Raw genomic sequence first — 22035 nt, 5'->3', positions numbered from 1 at the left:
CCAACGGAAACCGGAATCGGTACAACTGGTGGGCCCGCTTCGTCGTCACTACAATTCCATCCTGATACATGTAAGGATTCGTCCCCATTCCCTGGAATAAGCAGGATACTACGACGAACTTCAAACTCAGGACGCACAAAGCCCCGAACCCGGTAGCGGAGCAGGAATAATGCGCGCGCGCTCAGCACCCGGGGCTCGCGGGTCCCGGGAACGCGCCTCCCCCGCCCCGCCCCGCCCCGCCCCGCCCGGTGCGCGCGCCGCCCGAGGCTCACGTGACCCCCGGCGCGTCGACAGCGAGAGAGGGCGGGGGCTGGGGCTGGCTCCGCAGCGCCGCGCAGGCGCCCCAGGGACGCGCGGAGCGGAGCCCCTCCTGCTCTCTCTAGGCGTCAAAATGGCGGCGAGGGGAACCTGGAGCAGTCCCGGAGCCTGAGCCACTGACAGGAGCGCAGAAGGCGGCAGCGGCGGCGGCAGGAGGAGGAGGAGGATGGCTGGGGGTGCTGGCGCCGGTGCGGACCGCGGTGCTGGTGGCGGCGGCGGCGGGGGCGACGGCCGCGGTTCCAGCGGCGGTAGCAGCAGCAGCGGCGGGAGGAGCCTCCAGGGTGAGTGTCCCTCGGTGTCTCTGAGGCTGTGAGCCGAGGCTGTGCCGGGCGCGGCGCTGGGCGTCCCGGCGAGGAAGGGGCTGTGCCTGGGTGGTGAGGGGGCCGTGCCTTGGTCGGGCCGCCGCGGGAGGCGCCGGACCGCCGCCGGGGAAGGAACAGTCGTCTGTCCGGGGGTGAGGCGACGGCGGCGTCGGCAGACTGGCCGGTCCCCGTGCCCTCCGAGGGGCGGGCTTGGCGGCGCGCCGCTGTCCCGGGGGCAGAGGCTCGAGGTGTGGCGCTCGGGGCGCGGAGAGCGGCCCTAGGTGGCCGCGGCGGCCGCCCCGCCAGCTCTGGTCGCGGAGGGGCTGGACCCGCCGCTCCCAGGACGCCGGGAAACCGCTCCGAAGGCTCGGGGGCGTGTTTACCCGGCTGCGGGGCTGCGACCGCCCGGGGTGGACTTGAGAGCGGCCGGCCGGAATTGAAGAGGGACCAGGCCTGTCGACGGCTGCTCCCAGGGGGAGAAGTTAGCTCGTACGGGTAAGTTTCTGTTTCGGGATCAGACTGGAATCGCGCTTTGACAGGTTGGAAGGGAGACAATGCTGAGTGTTTGATAAAGGAGTCTGTGCCTGGAGTACTCGAGTGGCTAAAAGCGTACCTTTTTCAGTGTGTTATCATTTGCACAATTGTTTATTATCCTTACTCCAACGATGAGAACTTTCACGCCGGTTTTGGGGTTTTTTGTGTTTTTTTTTTGGTTTTGTGTTTGCTTTTTGAGAAGCTTTGAGTGTTGCTTCTGCTTTGAACTACAATAGCACGTCTTCACATTCCAGCACACATAATAAGTACTGTGCATTAGGCCTAATTTACAGAAGCAGCTTTGGTTATCTTTACCAGAGCACCATTCCCTCTGCTGAAACATCTTACCGTAACGAGGCCATAGGCATTTTTTCAGAATTACTTAGTTTTTTCAACAAACACAGACTTTTGTCTTTGAATAGCATCCATTTCTTTTAGATTGCTGAAATAAATTACTTTCTTCCGGAAATGTGGAAGAAATATTTGCAATTGTAAGAATCACTTTTTTTTTTTTTTTTAATCCTCACCAGAGGATATTTTTCCATTGCTTTTTCAGAGAGAGTGGAAGGGGGAGAGAGAGAGAAACATCAGTGTGAGTGAGAGACATACAGTGGTTGCCTCCCGCTTAGGGGCACAGGGATGGAGCCTGCAGTTGAGAAACGTGCCTTTGGCCGGAATGGAAGGGACTCTTCAGTCCCAGGGCGGACGCTCTAACCATTCAGCCAAACTGGCTAGGGCAAGAATCACACTTTAATGGCAGCTGTGGTTAAACTTATCTTGGGATTTTGGAGTCAGGAAAACCTTTAGAGATCTGGTGCGACTTGTTTTAGAGCTGGGAAACTGGCACAGGTAGATGAGTGGGTCCTACAGCTCCTCAGGGATTGGACCAAAACTAGAATGTAGGCCTGTCTACACCCCATTTAAAGAACTCTTTTCACTACACTCCTGATCCTCTTGTTCATATTGCAACCTTCACCATTAGTACCCATCCCTAGGTCTTTGTGCAGCAAAGTTGAAAGCAGAAAAGAAAGAACCTTGCTCTGATTCTGACGGCTACCATCAGTTACCATAAGTAACTGATGATTTTTTTTCCTAACCTGAATTTAATAAAAACTGACAGTTCATTTAGAGTTTTCATAGGCCTGTGACTGCATTTTGCCCAGTTATAGCATGCATAGCTCATTCTTGCATGCATTTAGTAAAACCCAAAGGTGAATATTTTGTCCTATAACCTAACTACTGTACTGTTCTGTGCCCCAACACCAGCATTTAAACAAGTTTTTTGTATCAGATTCTAATTTTAGGATTTAAAACACCTGTTTTATGTTTGCTGCATTGTACCACCTAGTTTCCATGTGTCTTGCGTCACGGCAATTTCTTTGTCGTGTCAGAGGTTAACTTTCAGAAATACAGTAATGTCGAATGATTCTGACTTCATAATTTAGTCAATGAAATGCACACATCCAAAATTGCACCTTGTGTTCAATTAAACAGGTGGTCTGCTTTGTGTTTTGCGTTATACTACAGGAAGAAAACAGAAAGTGTAAAATATAGACTTTACTCTCAGGAAAGATAAGATATGTATCTGTGAGTCTAGAAGACAGTCTAGTAAGTTCTACCAATGCAAAGAATGCTGTTGGTGTTCTGGTTAGAGGGAGATGAATGAGGTGTCAGGAGTCTAAAGAACTTCCTGGAACACTTGGGACTTGAGCTAGCCTCTGAGGGTTTAGATTTACAGAGAGATTGGAGCAGTTACTTTGCGAGGTAAAAGCAAGAGTATAATGTGGAGATTAGTTTGGGAGGAGGGGTGTGAAGGGAAACTAGGATGAGCTGACTAAATTTCTTTGGGGAACTAAAAGGAAAACATGAGACAGTTGGAAGATTTCTGTCTGCATAAGAGTTTGAATATTGGATTGAGATTTAGATTTTTACCCTCTTTTGCAAGATCCGGGGAGCCTTTGAAAGTTTGGAGGCCAGACATTAATGTGATAAACCAACAAGATGGACCTCTCAGTTATCTACAGATTAAGTTAGAGTGAGAAGAGACTGGACTGAACCAGGGACGACGGTAGCTATTGCGATTACCTGGATGTGAGATGAGATCTTAGACTAGGATAGAGTCGATAGGAAGGATACATAGCAGATGTTGTTTTTGTTTTTATTGTAGTAAATATACATAATATAAAATTCCAGTTGTGCAATTGCCCTCACCAGTGTGGCTCAGTAGGTTGGGCATTGTCCTGTGCACCAAGAGATTGCCGGTTCTATTGGCTGGTTGACTCCTGGTCAAGGGCACATGCCCAGTTGCTGGCTCGATCCCTGGTAGGGGGCATACAGAAGGCAGCCGATAGATGTTGCACTCTCACATCAATGGTTTCTCTCCCCTCCCCCATCCCTTCCTCTCTCTCTAAAAATCAATAAACTATTTTTTTTTTAAAAAGAAAAAGATTGTTGCACAACCATCACCACCATCCATCTCCTATACTCTCTTCATCTTCCCCAACTGAAATTTTCTATCTGTGAAACACTAACTTACCATTTCCCTTTACCCACAGTCTCTGGCAATCACCATTCTACTTTCTGTCTCTGAATTTGACTACACTGGGAACCTCATATAAGTGGAATCATACAATATTTATACTTATGTGACTGGCTTATTTCACTTAGCATAATATCTTCATGGTTCATCTATCTTGTAGCATTTGTCAGAATTCCTTTCCTTTTTAAGGCTGAATAGTACTCCATTGTATGTATATAATACACTCTTTATTCACACATTTATCTGTCTGTGGGTACTTGGTTTGCCCCCATTTTGAGACTGTTGTGAATAATGTTGCTATGAGCATAGGTGTACAAATATCTGAGCACGTGCTTTCAATTCTTTTTGGTGTAAACCCAGAAAGTTTTGCTTTTCCATCAGCACTGTATAAGGGTTCCAATTTCTCCACACCTTCCTCAACAATTGCTATTTTATTTTTATAATAGTCATACTAATGGGTGTAAAGTGGCATCTGATTCTGATTTGCATATCTTCTTTGGAGAAATACCTATTTAAATTATTTACCCATTTTTAAATTAAATTTCTTTGTTATTGTTGGTAGTTATTTATGTGTTCTGGATATCAGTCTCTTATCACATATATGATTTGCAGATATTTTCTGCCATTCTGTGCATTGCCTTATCACTCTGTTGAGTGTCCTTTGATGCATAAAAGTTTAAAAATTTTTTTGTTTTTTTAAAATTTTATTTATTTATTATTGATTTTAGAGAGGGAAGAAGGGGAGGGAGAGAGAGAGAAAGAAAGAGAAGCATCAGTGTGAGAGAGAGACATGGATTGGTTGCCTCCTGTACACGTCCTGACCGGGAGTCGAACCCGTGACCCTTTGGTGCCACCCAACTGAGCCACACCAGTCAGGGCCAAAAGTTTTTAATTTTGATGAAATTCAACTTACCAAACTTCACTCTAAAAAGAAACAGGCAAGTGAGTTTTTAAAAAAGAGGTATCTTAAAAAATGAGGTAACATTTTTCTTTTTAAGTTGATATTAGTGGAAGCAAGTTAATTATCAGAGTCCAAAATTTCAGAGTCATAATTAACTTTAGGTTTATATTGAAATTCAAACATTCAGTCCCTAGCTTATTTGCAAGAGAAATTGAAAAAATATTCAATGCAAACTGCAGTATTTTTTTTTTTTTAAATGCAGTATTTTTTAAAATGTTTTTTATTCGTTTTAGATGGCGGGAAGGAGAGAGAGAGAGAGAAACATCATCAATTGGCTGCTTCCCGCACCCACCCGGATCAGAGATGGAACCTGAAACCCAGGCATGTGATCTGAGTGGACATCAAACCAGCAACCTTTCCGGTGCATGGGATGACACTCCAACCAATTGAGCCACACCAGCCAGGGCTGCAGTGACTTTTAATTTTTTTTTAATTATTAAAATTTTGACAGTCTGTAAATTTGGCATTACAAATTGAGTTTTTTTTACATCCTTACTGTCTTAAATAATATAGAAACTTCAAAAACATATAATGTACTAAATTTTATAATTCACATTAAATCCATGTAATGAATATTATGTTAAGGTTGGAATAAATAGGAATGATCATAATGCAATACACGCAGTACCCTTTAGATCACAGAATTCAGGCCCTGGCCGTTGTGCTTAGTTGGTTGAGTGTCGTCCCTGTACCAAAAGGTCGCTGGTTCGATTCCTGGCCAGGGCTGGCTCTACCTGACAGCTGATCTGTGTTTCTCTCCCTCTCCCTTCCTCTCTCTCTAAAATCAATTAAAAATATATATATTTTTTAATCACAAAATTCAAAACAAGTCCCTCTTTTTGAGCATTGTTGGAGTGTTTTTAGATATAGTTGTGATGGGACACTGGGCTGGGATTCAAACCCCCACTCAGACTGTGACTACTGTTTATATGATTTTAAGCAAGCCATTTAACCTGTCTGAGGCTTAATTTTCCTCATCTGTAAAACAAAAAAAAGTGTGTGTGTGTGTGTGTTACGTATGTGTATATATATATGTATAAGCAGTGTCTTACATAGCTGCTTTGCCACCTTGCAAGTATTTATTCCATCCTTTCCCTCGCTGTTTCCACTTCATTATTAGTCTGGACTATTTACTGAACAGCCTACCAACCAAGTCTTGGCCAGTTAGTCTTCTGTTCTCCCTCTTTTCTCTGGCAGTTCTCTATATTGCTACCATACTATTGCTAAAAAACACTATTGGAGCATATTACTTCCCTACCTAAACATTTGTTAATTTTCCATTGTCTATAGGATAAAGTCCAAATTCACAAGAGTTTGAGACTGTTCAACCTTAGATTTCCCATCACTCCAGCCATACCAGCCAAACAAGCTGCTACTTGTTTTCTTCTGTTTTTCATGTGTTTATCCCAGTTTTTGGAGTTTTTATTCTTTGTCATCCAGGAGACTGAGAAAATGATTCATCACCTACTCCAGGGCTAGATTTTGATTATTCCAAGCCAGTCAACTCAAGGCATTTCCCTATAAACTGTTATTTGTCCCAGTCAGATTGAAGGGAAGGAGACATTCTGTTTCTGGGGGAGAGGATTTTTCCCTTTTTGTATATGAACATGTGACCCAAATTGCCACTGGAATGATGAAGCATGCCCTGAGGATGGCAGAGCAGTGAGGTAGCATGTACTTGGGTCATGATAACATTATTTTAGACATATATTGTACTGGGCCTGGAGCTTTCCCTACCCAAGGATTTCTCCTCATGACAGATACATTTGTTATTGGTTAAGCCAATTCTTTGGAGTTATTTGCCATCAAAAAATCTCTTGATTGATACAATCCTCTTTATTTTTCTAGACTCAGTTTAAACATTACCTTTACCAGTAGTTATAGTACTCATTCCATTAGTACTTTGGACCTCTCTTCCAGCCCTTACTGCAGTGTACTAGAATCACTTGCTTGTATGTATGCCTTCTCCACAGAACTCTGTGTACTTTGAGCCAAAGCCTATAGTATGTAGCACAATGTCTGGTACATTATAGATACTCAGTGAGTGAGTTGTTAGGATGAAATAACAACATGAAAAAGTACTTTGTAAACAATTTTTAAATAAACATAAGGTATGGTATTGTCTTTAAACTAAAGTGAAATGGAAAAATCAATTAGACCAGGCATGCAAAGTGGTTTTTGCTTGCCCTTATTTTCTGAAAGTGTTCGCTTAGATAAAAAGTTTGACAGTCTCTTAAATGTTATGGAAAAATCTTACCTGCTAAAGAGGAATCCTGAAAGGAGCAATAAATGAATTGTGTTAATATACAATTCCCTCCCTTTCCCCCTCCCCTCCCCTCCCCTCCCCTCCCCTCCCCTCCCCTCCCCTCCCCCCCCCTCCCTTCCTTCAGAGGGAGACTTGAATGCCAGAACTAACTTCAAGGATAATATGTGTCTTTTTTCCCTATATTTTGAAATTATATTAAGCCTGTTTTATCTGTGGATTTTTTTTAGAGGAAAATTTCATAATTTGCTTCATAAGGCCTAGTTATTCTTGTCTTCAGACTTTCCCAAAATATTTTTTGCTTGCTTGAGACTAGACATGAGAAATTTTCTGGTAAGCAAAAAAGCTTTTGTGGCAGAACAGAATGAGTTTGTAGCAAATGTTAGTAATAGCTTATGACAGAGAAATCTCACTTAAACCTTAATTACTAAGTCAGAGTTCTGTCACATGCTTCAACAATAAAGTCTGACAAAGGAGAATTAAAATTCCCAATTCCAAGGATTGAAACCCATCAAATATGGTTAAATCCACAAATACAAATACATAAAATTGTTTTTAAAAAGCTCTCTCCTCATACTTAGAGGATGATGGGAAGTTAATTGTTTTCAAAATTAGTAAATCTAAAAATTTATTTGACCTTTTCTGTGCAAAATGTACATCAAACAATTGAATAGTTGAGTTTTTTTTTACAGAAGCATTCCAACTAATGCATAAAGAAGGAATAATAGAATATTTCCATGTTCCAACCCTTAATGAATTAATGACTGTAGTTGGTGATCATTGATAATTGTTAATATCAGACTGAGAAGTAGACATTTTGTACCTGTTTGTTTGTTTGTTTTGTTTTTTTGTTAATTCTCATCCAAGGATATTTTTTCCATAAGTGGAAGGGACTGAGGGGTGTGGGGAGAGAGAGAAACATCGATGCAAGAGGGACACACCCAGTTGGTTGGTTACCACACGCATCTCCGCCAGAGTCAGGGAATGAACCTGCAACCCAGATATATGCCCTTGACCGGAATTGAACCCACAACCCTTTGGTCCACAGGCCAACACTCTTAACCACTGAGCCATGCCAGCCAGAGTTGTATCTGTTGTTGGAAGTACACACCACCACCTATGAAGCAGTCTTGGCAAAATAAACTTTAAAATACAACAATAATTCTGAATCTAATAAAGTCACTGGGTCTAATTATCAATTACAGGAAATACAGGAATCAGAAGAACATATTAAACTGCATCATGGTGATGTATTTGGCAAAATCCAGAAGCTACCAGATAACCTGACTTTTTCAAAAAGAAAATTACCAGGAGGAAAAGTATGGGTGCAGGGAGGAACCTGTTTAAAGAAGATTTAAGAACCCTGACCGTTGTGGTTTGAACATCAAATTACCAGGGGGAAAAGGATGGGTGCAGGGAGGAACCTGTTAAAGAAGATTTAAGAGCCATGACCGTTGTGGTTAGAACTTTGGCCTGGGCATTGAAGGGTCACAGGTTCCTTTTCCAGTCAAGGGCACGCGCCTAGTTTGCAAGTTTGATCCCCAGCCCTGATGTTGCATGCGGGAGGCAACCAGTTGATGTGGCTCTCTCACAGCGATGTCTCTCTCCCTCTTTTCCTCCCTCCCTGCCTTCCACTCTCTCTAAAAAAAAATCAGTGGAAAAAATATCCTTGTGTAAGGATTAACAAACAAAAAAAAGATTTAAATGACATAGTTATCCAGTCACAATGTTTTTTTGAATCAGAACCTTATTTGAGTTCTGATTTTAAAAAGCTAAGAAAAAAAATGAAACAATTGGGGAAATGTGAACACTGCCTGGGAGGTTCTTATTGAGAAATTATTGTTCGTTATTTTAGTTGTGATAATGGTATTGTAGTTCTTTTAGATTCTTTCTTTTAGAGATGCATAAGGAAATGTTGACGGATGGAATAATATGCTATCTGGGACTTGGCATCAAAATAATCCAGAGGGATTGGGTAGAGAGTGGATTGGGATATAGTGATACAAGACTACCACAAATTGGTAATTGTTGAAATTTGGTGATGGGTGGAGGTTTGTTTTACTGTTCTCTCTACTTTTGTGTATATTTTTTTCTTTTTTTACAGAAATTACAAAAATATCTCCTGCAAAGGAGGAAAAAACAAGTAATAGGAAGGAGTGAAAATAAAGAAGTATAGTCATAATTGCCTTTTCTGTTTGAATGCTAGGAGGCTGAATATAATTCACAATCCAGAAACTTTTTATTGTTCATCAACAATGCAGAGCATTGGAGATTAATTTAAGATCTGTTTCCTAACCTTAAATGGGGGTGGTAGAGGGGAAACTTTAGCAGTTTAAGACTTGAGTAACAAAAGCAGCAGTGCAGTAGACATAGAGTAGCAGAAGGAAGACATGGCTGTTTTCTTCAGAAAGATTGGTATGGAACTGGATGCTTTTGAGATGCTTTCTTGTTTAGGGAAGAAAACACTAAATTAGGGATCAAAATGCTTAGGATTTAGTTTTGAAGCTTTGCCATTTTACCACATATATTTTACTTCAGGTAAATCACTTCACATTCTACCTTAACTGCCTCATTCAGAGATAAGAAAATGAAGCCTGTCCTACATCAAAGACTTAATGTAAGAATAAAATGACTTAATGTGTAAAAAAGCACTTGTAAACTAAATATCCCTATAAGATACTTGCCTTACAATCATTAAAAGAACATACAAAACAGAAAACATGTCATTGCTTTTCTACCTATATTAGTGGGGGTTTTAAATTATGGTTAAAAATATGTAACAAAATTTACCATTTTAACCAGTTTTAATTGTATAGTTCTATGGCTTTAAGTACAGTCGTATTGTTGTGCACCCATCACCACCATCTATCCCCAGAACGTTTTCTATGTTCTTCAACTGAAGCTCTGTGCCCAATGAATACTAACTCTCCAGCCCCTAGGAACTGTCATTCCACTCTCTTTCTCTGATTCTGACTACTCTCGGTACCTCATATAAATAAACTCATATGATATTTGTCCTTCTGTGACTTGCTTTTTTCACTTAACATAATATCCTCAGGACTTATCTATGATGTAACGTGTCAGAATTTCCTTCCTTTTTAAGGCCTAAAAATATTCCATTATGTGTATAGTTAATGTTTTGTTCACCCATTCATCTGTTGATGGGCACTTAGTTTTTGTTTCTACCTTTAAGCTATTGTGAATAATGTTGCTGTGAACGTGTGTGTACAAATATCTGTTCAAGTCCTTGTTTTTATTTTTGGGAGGTATATAGCCAGAGTGGAATTGCTAAATTGTGGGATAATTCTGTGTTCAGTTTTTTGAGGAATTAGTGTTTTTTTAAAAATAATTACTTTATTGCATATGTATTTTTATTATTATTGATTTTAGAGAGAGAGAAAGAGAGAGAAACATCGATCGGTTGCCTACTGTACTCATCCTGACTGGGGATTGAACCCACAACCTGGGTATGTGCACTGACCAGGAATCAAACCTACAACCTTTCATTGTACAGAATGATGCTCCAACCAGCTGAGCCACACCAGCCAGGGCTATTGCTTATGTATTTTGAAACATCCCAACAGAGTCATATTTGAGGCTCTGATTTGTGATCCATGAGTCCCTTTTTTCTTTTCTTTTGGGAAACGTTTTCCCCACTCCCACCCCAAGTACTAGTGTAATTTTTAAATCATACGTTTCTAAGAGGCTTTGACTATATACAAGGAATATGGATCCTGGGAAACAGTTTTTGGACTGAAAAGTTTAAAGAATGATTACAAACAAGTCTTATTAAATGTGTATTTTTTAAAAACTGATTTCATTCAGCAGTTTTCAACTCAATTCCTCCTATGCATGAGGCACTGTTCTATGTTCTGAAGATTTAGTGTTGGGTAAATGAAATTCTGGCTCTCATAGAGCTTACATTGTAGTGTGAGTCAGTTAGCAAGCAAACAGGAAGGAATATAATTTTAAGTGCTGAAAAGTGCTGTAAAGAAGAATTAGCTAAAGAAACGGAATAGAGAATTGTGGATGGGATGGAATAGGATAAAAATTTTTTTTTAATATACAGGATGATTAGGAAAAGCCTCTTTGAGGGTAGGACATTTGAGCAAAGACCTGAATAAAATGAGAGAGCGAACCATGTGAAGAATTTGTGAAAAGTCCAGGAGAAGGGAATAGCAGGCCCCAAAGTAGGAGCAGGATGCTTTTTAAAGACACAACTCAGGAGTGAAATGAAGACCTGTCTCAACTAGCACGTAGTACTCTCATAAGGATGATTTATCTCAGTAGAAAGAAAGGTAAGGGAAAAACTAAAGATGGAAAAAATGTTAGGGAATTTTATTCATATATTTATCCTGTTAATGACTTTAGAAAACATTGTACATCTATTCATTTGTGGGGTGGGAGATGCTGGCAAGGTATTACTGCTGCCAAGATGATATTCCAACAATGATACCACATAGAACATACCCTCTTCCTGTGAGATGTTATTTTTCTTGGCACAGTGAACCCAAAAGATATTTATCTTCTGTTCAGAAAAGACAGATATGAGACAACTGATGAAGAGAATCTTGGTTTCAAGAAGTGATCTCTAAAAATCTTAGTTAATAAAATACTTTAATATATACGATATCTTACTGATAGTATCTAGATGACAATACAAATACTGTTGGGTGAACACATGGACTCAGACATGTTAAATATTCGAGGAGAACTGTGATAGCACCTTTGTTTTGCCAGGCACTGTGCAGTAATGCAGAGTTATGCCTAAATGGCTTTGTGCCTTGAGGAATGAACAGTATCCCTTCTTAGATCCTCCATTTGTCTTTTGCAAACATTGATAGGACATTTGTAAATAAAATCCTCAATCAGAAGTAGATGAATTATCATATTGAAAGAATGCTGTATTGTAATACATATCTCTTCAGAACTGAAAATACTAGTATTAGGAAACTTGTTTTTAGATTTCTTCCTATGCTGTGTTTGCATTATTTCTTCCTTGGTATGTCTTTCTGAAACCTCAAACCCATTATCTTTATTATTCCCAGTTCACCTTCACATTGCGTCCCATGTTTCTTCTTGGTTCACAGCATTTCTAACTACCCAGTCATGCAAGGTAGAGACCTCATCACCATTCCCTTCTCCCTCTCTATCACCCCCTCACTAATTTGTTGAACATTTACTAGTTGTTCTATGATAAGGGCTTCATATGAATTATCTTAATTTTTTACTATAGATATCCTCAACAAATGCAAAATGGTGTTTTAGGAGATGCAGACTTACATTGCATAAACATGACCCAGAATATCTGTTCCACTGTCATATATTTTTACTGTAATATCCACTTCCTGTGTTTCTGCTACAGCAAGTAGGTAACACAGGATGAACAGTGGGGCTCAGGAAAATTTTTTTTATCATAGTTCCAAGAAAGGCCTCTAAAAATTCTTACTAGGTTAAGAGTTTTGTCTGATTTTCTACTTGTTTTGTGTGTGTGTGTGTGTCTGTGTTTTAAATATATCTTTATTGATTTCAGAGAGAGGGAGGGAGAGGAGAGAGAGAGAGTTGAAAAACATGAATGGTGAGAGAGTCGTCATTGATCAGCTGCCTCCTGCACGCCCCCAACTGGGGATCAAGCCTGCAACCCGGGCATGTGCCCTGACTGGGAATTGAACCACGATCTCCTGGATTCTAGGCCGATGCTCAACCACTGAGCCACGCCCGGCCGGGCTACTTCTTGTTTTATGTAAGGTTTCATTGGTGTCTCTGCAAGAGGGTTCTTCATAGTTTCTCAAAACTTGCTCATCATCAAACCTATCATTGCTTCCTTTACTAGGACCGCTGTATACAAAATTTTTCTAATTATAGACTTAAGAAATTTAGGAACACATCTTCATTTGATACGCTTACAAAGATTCTGTAGATATCTGCGGGTACTCTAATGGGCAGAAGCCCATCAGAATGGAATGTATGGCCATTATTAAAGCTAATGCCCCACCTGGCCAGGTAGCTTATTTGGTTAGTGCACCCTCCCAATACACCAAGGTTGCAGATTGGGTCCCCTGGTCAGGGTGCATACAAGAAACCAGTGAATGCATAAGTAAGTGGAACAACAAATCATTTCTCCCCTCTCACTCTCTAAAATCAATAAAAAATAATTAAATAAAGCCAATGCCTTATTATATATAGCTTGTTCTTTTTCCTGAAAATTTAAAGTACTGGGTTTTCCTCCCATGTTTGTCTGAACTCTCTTAGTCTGGGGGATGTGAGGGAAAATAGAATTTTAATACAGAGTTATCTCTAGCTCCCAAACCATTATATCTTCCCATTTATAAGAACTTGAATAATTCATGGGACCATTCACATGACTATTCCCTTGATCCAATACTTTGGAATTGGATGTCTTTATGAAAACTGCCTTGGATAAGGGTACTGTTGAGTGTTTGTATTCATGGTTCTGTTTTGTCCTTTATTTTTCTCTTCCCCACGTGCAGCCATAGTCTCAGGCTTACTATCAGATTCACTCAGCATGGTTTTTGTTTTTCTCCAACTCTGCCATGGAACCCTCAAAAACTCATCAACAAGAAATAAGTCCTTATATATTTTTTAACATTTGCTAAATAAGTTTGTATGAGAAAATGGGAATTTTTTGGTTTTGAATGGTTTATGAGAAATTTTGTTTTCTAAATTCAGTTTCTTTTAATGTATTCTTTGCTTTCAGTTCTCTGCAAATCCTCTGTAAATGCTAACCTAGACTCAGATTTCTCATTCACTTCTCTAAAACACCCAGAGTCACTTTTCTATATATCACTAAGCTAACAGTAGAAACAGTTGTCCCAGTTAAAAACAAGGATTTCATTTATTCATTCAAATAGTGTGTGTCTGACTTAAAGCTAGTCTTTCTATCATGAACCAAATGGCACAGTTGATTGGACAGGTTCTACCATCTGTCTTGAGCCTCATAGTCATTTCCACCTTCTGATTGTAGGCCCTTTTTCCTAGCTGTTGGAGAAAAAAATTTTGACCCTTTTAGAGCTGCCTCAGTTTTGGGGAATATACCTGTTGGAGAAGACAACAAACATTTTGGTGTTGGGGATGGCAGGGCCAAGCAGCTTCTGTTTTGGCTGCTGTGTTGGTCACTGTTCTGGCCCGGGCTTCCTTCCCCATCGGGTCTCAGCACTGCCAAAGGCTCAGACGGGGATAAGCAAGGCCCAGGGGCTAAGATTCAGGCTTCTAGACCTTTTCAGCCCTCTGTTTCCATTTTCCCCTGTTACGTCAGGAGGATCTTATTTTGAGGTTTTAAGTCTGGACAAAGCATTTTGAGTATGAGCTCTGTGGTAAAAGTGGCAGAGTAAGAGGTCTGTTCATGTCTCTCTAGTGTAGCTGCATAGGTCATTTATCCATCACTTTCTAGTAACTGGTCCTCAGCTTTAAGTGTCTAGAAACTGAGTTTTTCAGAATATCTGAACATCTCTAATAATGTATTTCATCCAGGCCAGGTCAGAGCTGGCACAGGACCAGGTCCCTCATGAAAACCCTTCTCTTGTGATGAGCTACTTCTGCTTTCCAGTGTCAATCCATATTTATTATCTTATTTAACTCTTAAGTAAAATCCTCAAATAGGTCTTGCATCAAGTATCTTCTGCCTTGAGGCCAGTTAGTAATTGTTCTAAAACACAAATACAGTTGGTGCTTCTCTCCTATTTTATACTTTGTTCCAGTAGTTCTTCCTTGTGTTGTTTTTTTAAAAAATTTATTGGGGTGACATTTGTTAATAAAATTATATAGGTTTCAAGTGTATAATTCTATAATACATCATCTATGTATTGTATTGTGTGTTCACTCCATTGTGTTCTGAATAAAGACCCAATACCTTAGTGTGGGATTTGAGGCTTTTTGATCCAGCTCCTACCCATACATTCAAACATATGTACTCTTTAGGCCTTAGACACATTATTTGTCAACATTCATGATAATAGCTCGCATTTATTTACTCAAATAATTGTGTCTACTTTGTGTTCTGTGGTGATGGTGAGGATTCTAAGGTAAATAGGCTGAGTACCTACCCTCAGGAAACTTAACAGTTTAGTGGAAATGTAAGTAACTGTGCTGCAACATTAGTAGATAATAGAGGTATAGGGTTATGAGAACTGGAAGTGGGACACTGACTAGGACGAGAGGTATTCCTATTTATTCATCCTGTTTCTAATACCTTAAATGGTCTTTCCTTTTATACTCAGTGCCCTCTTATCTTGAAGGTCTGGCTCTAAACTAGGAAGCCAGAACAGACTTTTTCTTAATTTCATAAGAGATCCTGTTCAGCATGCAGTCACTGCTGTATCCCAGGGCCTAAGTGCCTACCAGATGTAAATCCTCAGAATTGGATGGATGGCGGGTGGGTACATGGGTGGATGATCAAGCATAAAAAAGTGTCATCCTGCCATCAGGGAGTGTACAGTCTACTGTAAACATTTGGAAAGGCACTTTTGCTTTGATTTCATGAGTTATCCTTTCAGTTAAGTCATTTTTGCTTAACATGAAAGATCCTTTTAAGTAACAAAAGTCACACTGTCGGGTGTATACTCACTTCCCATTTTTGGAATGGAACTGTATTTGTCTTCTCTGGAAATTTTTTCTTCAAACATTTAGGAGGAAAACAATTGCAAAGATAACATTGTTCATCAGAGCCTGAATGCTAAGCCTGGTTTTGCAATTTACCAGCTCTGTGACCTTGGTTAAGTAACTAAGCCTTTCATGCCTCATTTTCCTAACTTCGCAGTCTCTCCTTGTGTAAAATGGGAATAAGCCATGGCTGGGTAGCTTAGTTGGTTAAAACATTGTTCCAATATGGCAAGGTTGTGGTTTTGATCCCTGATTAGGGCATATACAAGAATCAACCAATGAATGCATAAATTAAGTGAAACAACAAATCAAAGTCTCTGTCTGTCTTTCTCTCTCAAATTAATAAATTTTAAAAAAGGCTTTCTTTAAAAAAATAAAGTGGGAATAACAGACCTACACCTCATGTTATTGAGAAAATCATAGGAGTTAATTCATGTAAACTGCTTAAGAATGGATGTCTCATATAGTACTCAATAACTGATGAGCGTTGTAATTATTGTAATCACAGATTTTTATTTCTATGAGAAGCTGGTAACAAACATTTAAATGCTAGCTATAAGCTTTACACATCAAATTTAAGCATTATTATGTAAGCCAAAGCAATTTTGATAATTCTGGAATCTGGATGATGGAGGTTTGAGGGCTCAGTATACTATTCTTTTTTGCATATTTTTGAAAATTTTCATAATACAATTTATTTTTTAATCCTCACCCGAGGATATTTTTCCATTGCTTTTCAGAGAGAGTAGAAGGGGGGCAGGGAGAGAGAGAGACTGGTTGGTTGCCTCCCGCAAGCACCCCAATTGGGACTGGGGACGAGCCTGCAACCTAGGTACGAGCCCTTGGCCAGAATCACCCAGGACCCTTCAGTCTGCAGCCAACACTCTAACCACTGAGCAGAACCGGCTGGGACTCATGATAAAATTTAAAATCAGAAATATGGGGCAAAGGTGGGGGCTCCATTAGATCATGCTGAGTACTTCCTTTTGGAGATTTATAATGACCTTAGCACGTGAAGATAATGCTAACCCATCCTGAAGTAAAGAAACCTATTAGGCTCTATTTAATCCTGCATTTTTCAAATTTTGGGAAGACTTTGGAAATGCTGGCCTAGGGTTTTTTTGAGGGGAGAGGTTGTTTTTTGTATTTTAAAAAATTCTTTTGCATTCAACATGATTTTCCTCCCTCAGGTCTGCTACAATCACTTATTTAAGCCGGTTAGATCATCTGATTGAGATTGGCCATGTCAGCTGTTAACAGAGGGAGCTCTCCCAGAATGGTGAATCTAAAAAAGGATTTACCAGCTTTCTAGGGCCATTGTATCCTGTAGGCCTTTCCTAGTGCCATAGGCCCTTCCCTTTCCTTTCCTGTCATATCATCCAAAAATTGGATTTCTTAATGCTTCATGTAGAAGACAGACGAAGCTTGCCTGGAATGAAAATATCCCTGGAGAGATTAGACTGTGACTAACTCCCATTTCCAGCATGTAAAGGCAGCGGATTAGATTAAGAAATAAATAACATAATACTGTGCTTCGTTTGGCATAGGGTTTTGGTTTGGTTGCCTAAGAAATAAATGAATTTGTTCCCTGAGAACTTGGAGAAATATGGCTTTAGTACTAGAACTGCACAGTCAAGGTTATCCCCAGGATTTGGAACTAGGGACAGAGGGTACTCTTTTTTTTAAAAAAATATATCTTTATTGATTTCAGAGAGAGGAAAGGAGAGGGGGAGAGAGAGAGAGATAGAAACATCAATGATGAGAGAGTCATTGATCAGCTGTCTAGCCCACAACCCGGGCATGTGCCCTGACCAGGAATCGAACTCCCATCTCCTGGATCCTAGGTCGATGCTCAACCACTGAACCATGCCCTACCGGGCGAGGGTACTCTTAATGGTTATATCTGATCCAGAAAAATCCCTCCTTTGTTTATTTTGGCGTTAGAGCTCCAGTAGTATGTATGAATGCCACCCAGATCAGTTCATCTGAAGGGGATTCCCATTGACTAGGAGCTACCAGGAAAAGACTCTGTCCCTAAGTCCCAAAGACACTTTTATTTCAAGCCACCCCTCCATGATAAGACCCCAGCTGTTCCTGTGGTGCTCATTATTGTGGCAAATGGCCAAAGCATCTTTATCTCAGCCTGTGACTTCCCTAATGCTTGCTGGCTGTTCTTTGTCTCCAGTGGGATTGATGATGTCTTGTAACCCTTATGTGGTTGTTTTAGATTCTCTAATTGTGCTCATCATAAAATTGAGTGCTTTTTGAAGGCATTTTTGATGAGGTTTAAATCTCAAAAGGACCAATGTAAAAGTGTTTTGTTTGCTACAAATCTTACAAAATTCTCAGATGAAACTAATTCTTTTGTGTGTGTGTGTGTGTGTGTGTGTGTGTGTGTGTGTAATGTGATGACGTGAGAGTGAGAACACTTGTCTACTTCTGTGGACACTGCTTTTTCTTCATCTGGAAGCAAGGCTCCATTCTTCCTTGTTATGCTTTAACAGCATACTTTGTGCTATGTTAGTGAGTTTTTTCTGCAGTCATTAGAAATTACAAAGAAAAACAGGAAGCAATATGGAACTTAAAGAGTGGGGAAAGAAGCAGGTGAGAAAAGGACTGCCATAGGAGTGACACTTGAGAAACACCAGCACTTTTCACCATCCACCATTCCTTCCAGAGTCAAAGGGCATCTTTTAAATCTTTTTTTTTTTTTAATATATTCTTGGTAAATAACTTTATTTTTCATGTTTTTATTCTGGATCTTAATATTTTTCATATTTGAGAAGGTATTGTCTCTGCCATTTTTATGGTTTTAAATACAAATCTTTAGTGGCTGAGAATAGGATTTGACTTGTAAATGAGGCCACAGACTAGGCTTCCCAGGACCCTAATTTCTTTTTTTCTTTTTCAATTTATTGAGGTGACATTGGTTAATATGATCATATAGGTTTCAGGTGTGGATTTCTCTGTTACAAGATCTGTATATTGCACTGCATGCCCACCATCCAAAGTCAAATATCCCATCACTATATATTAGCCTAATTTATTTTAAAGAACCACTAAAAATGCCTGAAAAAACCTTGAAACTTTTAAGGAGCTCAATTTGAAAACAAAAATTTATTAGACTTACTTTTAAAAAAGGTTTGGACCGATATTAACACAGGCAGATTTAGTTTCTCTTTTACAAGAATTGACATTCAAAATGAGTTACAAAAGAAGGCAGCCTTTCCTACATTTCTGATATTTAAGAATAGAAGATTGAATTTACTTATACTAAGCATCAGACTTTAAGAAAACTGACTGCTGGAAGAAGTAATTTTCTTGACCATTTTACATTTACAAAATAGTATACTAAACTGTCTGGATTCCTTGCTGGGTAGTTCTTGCAGAACGCACTGTCACATCTCTGGCTGCCCATAACCTTTTTTGACATCAGTGGCATGCACTAAAGTAAAAAGTCTAACGTGCTGTGTTTTCCTTTATGGGCAGGTACATTTCAAATAGGAAATTTGCTTGATTGAAGTTACTGCTACTTTGCATAATACATAATTAGTGGAAAGTTTCCTAGCCTTCTCTTGGACACTATAGGTAGATAATTCTATGCTTAAATAAATTTTCATATGTATGGTGGAAAAGGATTGAAAGAAAGCATAATGTTAACAGTGATTTTCTTAAACTTGAATTCCTAAGGTTATGATGTGTCAGTAACAGAGATGAAAATAAATTCCAAGAATCTTGACAGTGTTCTGTTTTCCAGCAGGCTTTTTGTGATTATGTTTGTGTTTAACTGTATTTGTTAAGCTCTTTATCCTTCATTATGAAACTAGATTAACTGCCTCCTGGTTAGTTTCCTAACAATTCCAATAATAAATTTTAAATTGTGTTTCTCTTAAACCGTTAACCCTTTTAGTCAGATAAATTTTATATATCTAGATGCTCTAAAGATTTAGAAGTATTCCTGTTAACCCTGTTCTCTCTTAGAGTTTTTTCTCTGTGGATATGTAGATCTCCTGCTAGCAGCTCTGAAAGTTAGGGTTCCAGAGTGTGGAAGTTATTCTATAATTGTTAAAATTATCTCTTATTGGTACTGCCCTGTCCATGTTAAGTCAAAATATCAGGTAGTAGAAAGCAGTGTTTTTATTTCAGGGCTTTATGGGGAGAATAGTTAAAGTTTTTATTTTTTTCTTGTGTCTCACTGTATTTATAATAACTTCTCTTAAAACTACTATGGAACAAGTAACCTAAAGATACTTAGTTTCAACTGCTCACCAGTTTCAACTGTTCACCACTGTTCCTTCCCCCTCTTTCAGTAAAATGCCCAATTTTACAGATTAAAGATCAATTTAAGCAGTTTTGTCTAAGGTAGAAAAACAACAAACTGATCACTTATCTGCTCTTTGTATGTGTACTGGTATCAACCTTAATTGTTTTGAGTGTCAGATTATAATAACTAGTGACTGCTTCTAAAGATTAAAAAATCAAAAATTTTTTTTCTAGTCTAAATAACCTTTTCCTGTGATTTGCCCCACCCCGCCGTGATTTGAATTGCTCTTTCTATAACTATTTATTTACATTAGTCTGATATGTTGCTTTTTACTGTCATAGAAAATATATAATTGGTATATTTTATGGCTCAAAATTGCAGCTAATACCGATTCATAATTAAAGTTTAACTATTTACATCTTCTGAAATTTTTACATATGAATTTGACATGTCATTATTTGCAAATAAAAGCAGTTTTCAATAGCTTGCTTTTTTTTACTGTGCAATTTGAGGTACATTTGAAAACATGATTAAAATTATTTTTGTTTTATATCAAGAAATGGATGAAAAGAGGCTGCTGGATCCAGGGTTGAAAGTTCGTAAAGGCCTCTGGGATTATACTCTGAAGAGCCAGCAGATGGAATGCCTGAGTGACTGAAGAAAATGGGTGCTAATGCATCTAACTATCCTCATTCATGTTCCCCGAGGGTAGGGGGAAATTCTCAAGCCCAACAGACTTTTATAGGTAACTGTTTTAGTTTTTCTAACTTCATTTTCTTTTGTGAATATAAGTAGAATTGTGTTTTCAGTGGTCTTTTAAGATGAAAGATAATTGAGCTGTGAAAAAGTTATAGATAATAATTCTGCAGCATCCAAGATTTTTTCCCCAACAAATGTAAATCTGCTCTGTCCTATTCCTTATTTAATATAAAAAAAGTTATTTGAACTTTCTATCTTTATAAAAACAAAATCAGGGTTTTTTTAACGTTTCAGGAATGTCTATAAAAATTTTTTCATGAAATATGTGTTAATGCTGAAAATAAATGTTAAAAAAGAAAGAAAGACATTTTCATTTGTTTAATTTCCTTCTTAGGAACATCATCCTATTCTCAGCAAGGCTATGGTTGTGAATCAAAACTATATAGCCTTGACCATGGCCATGAGAAACCACAAGACAAAAAAAAGAGAACCTCTGGCCTTGCCACCCTCAAAAAGAAGTTTATTAAACGTCGAAAATCTAATAGGTCTGCTGATCACGCCAAACAGATGCGAGAACTCCTCTCTGGGTGGGATGTTAGAGATGTCAATGCATTAGTGGAGGAATACGAGGGAACTTCAGCCTTAAAGGAGCTTTCTCTACAAGCCAGTTTGGCTAGACCAGAAGCCCGGACATTGCAGAAAGATATGGCCGATCTTTATGAGTATAAATATTGTACTGATGTGGACTTAATATTTCAAGAAACTTGTTTTCCTGTTCATCGTGCCATTTTGGCAGCAAGGTGTCCATTTTTTAAAACACTGCTTTCCTCCTCACCTGAGTATGGGGCAGAGATCATAATGGACATCAATACAGCTGGTATAGATATGCCTATGTTTTCTGCTTTGTTACACTACCTTTATACGGGAGAGTTTGGAATGGAGGACTCAAGGTTTCAAAATGTCGATATCCTGGTTCAGCTTAGTGAAGAATTTGGAACACCAAATTCCCTTGATGTAGATATGCGTGGACTTTTTGATTACATGTGTTATTATGATGTCGTCCTTAGTTTTTCTTCAGACTCCGAACTGGTTGAAGCTTTTGGTGGAAATCAGAACTGTTTAGAGGAAGAGCTCAAAGCTCACAAGGCTGTTATCTCAGCACGGTCCCCATTTTTTCGAAATCTGTTGCAAAGGAGGATACGAACTGGTGAAGAAATCACAGACCGAACTTTGAGGACTCCCACAAGAATTATATTAGATGAGTCCATTATACCAAAAAAATATGCAAAAGTTATATTACACTGTATGTATACCGACGTGGTGGACCTCTCCGTTTTGCACTGTAGCCCCTCTGTGGGGAGTCTCAGTGAAGTTCAGGCTCTCGTCGCAGGGAAACCAAACATGACCAGGGCAGAAGAAGCCATGGAACTTTACCACATAGCACTGTTCTTGGAGTTTAACATGCTTGCACAAGGTATGAAATTCTGATTTTTAATTTTGCTTTCTAAAATTACACATTTGTCTCCCAGATCGAAA

The 22035-nt window shown here is 39.2% G+C and overlaps 1 protein-coding gene across 2 annotated transcripts in view; it reads left to right on the top strand.

Annotated features, from left to right (window-relative positions):
* The first annotated feature begins 353 nt into the window (after positions 1-353).
* BTBD7 (BTB domain containing 7) overlaps positions 354-22035 on the top strand; it is a 62635-nt gene continuing 40953 nt past the window's right edge. The window contains exons 1-3 of one of the 2 annotated variants that reach the window (XM_081128488.1): positions 1063-1115; positions 20358-20545; positions 20894-21973. In XM_081128488.1, the coding sequence (XP_080984614.1) occupies positions 20464-20545; positions 20894-21973 (1162 nt within the window). In that variant the 5' untranslated portion in view covers positions 1063-1115; positions 20358-20463. Of the gene's footprint in view, positions 600-1062; positions 1116-20357; positions 20546-20893; positions 21974-22035 lie in introns of those variants that run through there. The other variant, XM_081128489.1, reaches the window with a different exon arrangement.

This window comes from Miniopterus schreibersii (genome assembly GCF_964146895.1).
Source record: "Miniopterus schreibersii genome assembly, chromosome: 1".
Lineage (NCBI taxonomy): Eukaryota > Metazoa > Chordata > Mammalia > Chiroptera > Miniopteridae > Miniopterus > Miniopterus schreibersii.
This window is presented reverse-complemented; position numbering and strand designations above follow the sequence as displayed.